The sequence below is a fragment of the Eucalyptus grandis genome, chromosome 5 (assembly GCF_016545825.1).
Source record: "Eucalyptus grandis isolate ANBG69807.140 chromosome 5, ASM1654582v1, whole genome shotgun sequence".
Taxonomy (NCBI): Eukaryota; Viridiplantae; Streptophyta; class Magnoliopsida; order Myrtales; family Myrtaceae; genus Eucalyptus; species Eucalyptus grandis.
The window spans coordinates 13876953-13881074 of record NC_052616.1 but is presented as its reverse complement, the minus strand read 5'-3'; the positions used below and the strand labels follow the sequence as shown (position 1 = coordinate 13881074).

The 4122-nt window shown below is 40.0% G+C and overlaps 1 protein-coding gene across 1 annotated transcript; it reads right to left on the bottom strand.

Moving 5' to 3' along the window:
• Positions 1 to 720: 720 nt before the first annotated feature.
• Positions 721 to 2564, bottom strand: LOC104444284 (zinc finger CCCH domain-containing protein 17). Its single transcript, XM_039313362.1, has 5 exons — positions 2559 to 2564; positions 1998 to 2144; positions 1684 to 1803; positions 1116 to 1252; positions 721 to 1022 (listed from the first exon to the last, which is right to left on the bottom strand). The coding sequence occupies exons 1-5, from the start codon at positions 2562 to 2564 to the stop codon at positions 800 to 802; spliced, it is 633 nt and encodes a 210-aa protein (XP_039169296.1). The 3' UTR covers positions 721 to 799.
• Positions 2565 to 4122: the final 1558 nt, after the last annotated feature.

The window sequence follows — 4122 nt, the reverse complement described above, 5'->3', positions numbered from 1 at the left end:
TTTGCTGATTCAATTGTTGAGCAAAAATTTGTACTCAAAAGAGAGTTTAGACATTTGTGAGGCCTTGAGGAAGTGTAACAGAGTTTCTACACTGTGGAATCAAAGACGTGATACTGTAACGACTCTTTTGATTCATAGTGAAATCCAGCCGGTGGGCTGTCAGTGCGGGAGAGTGGACGTAGGCTTGGATTAAGCCGAACCACTATAAATTTTGTGTTTTTATTCTCTTCCCCGAACTCTTTTACTTTGTTCGTAACTCTATTTAATTGTTAGAGTCTGATTTCCTCTGCAAAGTCTATTGTTAACCAGACTTAGGTTAAAAGTAAAAGTTTTATACTATATTTTGCAAAATTTGTTTTCGCACCTATTCACCCCCCTCTAGGTGCTCGTACTAGCACTTTCATCCCCAACCGAGGGTCTTTCTTGTATGATCCGCGGCGACAAAAGATCCTGGTAGTGCCTAACAAAATGCTGATGATTCAGTGATTTGGATACCCGACGCGTCCATAACCGAAAGAATTATATTCCTTATCTGTCTTTTGTTAACATACTGATGAAAAAATCTAGTGTTGCGGTCTCCCTCCTTTAGCCACTTAACTCTATTCTACTAAGAAGATGGATTTGCCCATGTTGAATAAAAAAAGGCATATCAATTATTAATGACAAATCATATACAAACCGTATTAATATCTATAAAGAAGCGAGAGAGTGCGGTGAAGACAGTAGGAGTAACAGCCATTCCGTTTCTTGCTTTAAATCACATCCCAGTTGCATCAGGGCATAGATGACATCGCCTTCCTTACAAAATTTGAACTCCAATGTCAATAGCCTGATCGATTCTCTCTTTTACTGAGCATGATTCCATCGAATGAGGAAGCGGCTCTTGTTGGCTCTTCAGAAAATCCGACCGGTTCCAAACGGTCAGTATCCCTGTAGCGTCTCCCGTGAAGAAAAGGCCTCCAGGAGCCGTCTGAAGAGTCATGACTTCTCGTCTTGAGAATATCTTGCCCCTTTCATTGAACCTGGAGTGCACGAAGTCAGCCAAGCAGAAGAGAACAGTCTTCACCGAGAGACAAGGATGTCAAACCAATTACAGAAATTATTTTTGGACTTACGATGGGAGCTCGTACATGTGAACGGTGTTGTCTACGCATGCACAGAGGACTGGCTTACCACCCGCATCATTCATCCCTGACAGTGCAAAAATATCATGTGCTGGACAAAATGATATTTGCAACATCAAGATATGATATTACATCACTTCCATGAGACTAGGAGCACGGTAAGAAACAGACAAAGCATCGACAGGTAAAAGATGAAAATTCATGTCTTCTCCACATGGAGCAAGCAAGCACATGCAAGGTACTTGATCGTGTGGCAATATTACAAAGATTCATTCCACATTATTCATATAGTCATTTTTAGCTGGGAAGTAAAACCAAAAAGCAATAAGACGCATATTTGTGATCTAATTTAGAAAAACAGGTCCATGCACTTCGCACATATGGAGTCAATAAGAAAAAAAAAATCACCCTTTGCCTACACTTTTTCCTATAGTACCATCATCAACCACAACATACCATAATCCACACGAGTGTAAAAAAAAATTAGCGAGCAACATACATGGTCATCATGATGTGCATAGGCAACTTCCAAGCTGCCTCCTTCAGTGGCAACTCAAACATTGAATGTCTGATCCAATGAACAAGATATCAAATACTGGTCCCAGCAAATCGGTGACATCCCCACATCAGTGTGTCCAACAAGTTCCAGAACACACTCCAGAGTGTGCAAGTCCCACACCTGCGGGGGAGAAAACAAGAAAGATGTGAGGGGTCAGCACGATGCTACAGTGGAGTGGCGCAGAAAAATACGGAGAGGACGTAGTAAACCAATAAAATAATGCAAGAGAAAACATAAACTACTAGGGCCAAGTCACGCCTTCCCCGGACACACAACTAATCGAGGGGAGAGACATCTATGACAAACCCACTTACCCTTATGGTCCGGTCAATAGAACCTGAATACAACCGGTCAGGCCCAACAGTTAATGATACCATGCCCTGAGTGTGACTCCTGAGAGGCGCAGCCATCTGGAAAGTATCAGCCTCTCTACCTCCTTTCCACACCAAGGTAGTGCCATCCTAGAAGCAAAATTTGTTCAGTATAATCATCAAAAGACCGATATAATTCAGCACAAGCATCAACAGAATGAGGCAGTCAGTGATCATATGATCTTGTGTCCTTGTGGGAGAGAAAGATTGGCAAGGACCTAGAGAGGATGTATGTTCCAGAGGAACAGGTCTGAAGAACATTCAAGGTTAGGGATGCTTTTCTATTAGATTTAAGTACGTGATATTATCTCCATTCTCAAGCTCCGATTGGTCTACTTTTCCGGTCATATTGTAGAGGTGGCAGTTCCACTCGATGCCACGTTGGCCATATTTCATTCTTATTTTGTGAAAGGAGACCAAACCAACTTTGAGATTGAGCCATCATTCAGAGTGGAAGCTTCGGAGCTCTATCCCGATATCAAATACATGACTGTGGATCAGTACCTTCATTAGTTTATCTAATTATTGAAATCGACTGTGCTCGGTAATTTCTCACATCAACTCGAATCGTAAATAATACACGACCGTGGATGCTGCTTCTCAGGATCCTAGTCTGAAATGTCGCTCCTGCTAATCATCCCATACCCCATTCGTTCCATGTGTGCGCATCCATGCAGTGCTTGGAGAAGTTGCCTCTGTTTTGCAGTTGATTAGGGTTTATGGGCCAAGCTAAAAGAAAGACATGGGTTTCTCTATTTTGGCGGCATGTCACGCTAGTGTCGCTCCTTCTTTAAGAAACGAAATTTCTGCTGTCCATTGTATCAAATGGTATGCGATGCCAACAGTGTAAGTCTGGAATTAGGACCGAATAGAAGTTGTAAATGGGGTGAAAACTGTCGCGGATATGGAGGGCCAATCAAATCAATAAAACTAGTCAAAAGAAAGAAAAGAAAATCAAACACTAAATTAACATAATTTGATCCGAATATCAAAACTTAAGTCTATAAAGAGAACAGCACGACATTTCACTATAAAAATAAATGATATAATGAACATTATAATTATTCGAACATTTAATAGTGATGTTTTCCTAATCTTTAATTATATCTAATAACTTATATGATATTTAGTTTCTCCTAATTTCTAGTGAAATATCATTCAAAAAATTAGATGGATTTTACTCACTAGAATTTATCTCTCTGCACTCTTCTACAGTTTCAGAGCTCTCTCTCTCAGCCGCCAAGGATTTGGCGCACTTCTGCCCCGATGGCTCGTCCCTATTTATAACCGAGAGAAGCCTATCATCATTTAGCGCGGCGCGAGGACGTCTTCTTCACTCTTTCTTTTTGTTCATGATGGTGTCGCTTTTCTCTTCTCCCATCGGTCAAAGTCAACATTGATGGCTAATGATGCCATCACTGTTCCCTTTCTTCAGAGAACGAAGCCAAAAAAAGCTGCTCATTTTCTCCTATCTTCCTGCGCGTGCGCGTTCGCGTTCATTGCACTGGAAGAGCATTAAATGCTGACAAGAATAATAAGCAAACACGTCAACCGTTTTCCTCTCTCTTCATTTAATGCAAGGACGCATGACCCTGGAGATGGTCATCGCTTGCATTATTTAATTCACGAAGAGAACGTTCATATGATGAGCATGAAGCGTGTTTCTACTTTCAACGTATTTATGAGAAATAAATGCTGCGTGTGTGGATGGTAGTGAGATCTAAACTCGACATATTTTTTAATAAAAATCATGTTATATTATTATTATTTGGATTCATTTAAATTCATAAAGTGAATTCTAATCAACAATCTTAGTATTTACTCCAATCAGGAGTTTTCATAGGTTCATTGTGCTTCTTGAAAATTGAAAGATTCGTTGTTCTCTCGACTGATAAAAGACGTTTACAAATATGAATAGATGAGTTGTGATAAGGGCATGGGACAAAATTCAATAATAAGTACGTGATTGTTGATTCAACTTTGATTATTCGCTTTCGTGTGTTTAAATTCTAAGCAAGTTGTTAACAAATTTAAATTGGTTTTATCATTGCCATTTAACTTCACAATG

What these genes read in the sequence shown, in the direction of transcription:
- LOC104444284 (XM_039313362.1), bottom strand. An exon ending in CTATTGACCGGACCATAAGG is followed by an intron (nt 1,804 to 1,997) that starts GTAAGTGGGTTT and finishes TCTCCCCCGCAG; the next exon opens with GTGTGGGACTTGCACACTCT. An exon ending in CACATGTACGAGCTCCCATC is followed by an intron (nt 1,023 to 1,115) that starts GTAAGTCCAAAA and finishes CGTGCACTCCAG; the next exon opens with GTTCAATGAAAGGGGCAAGA.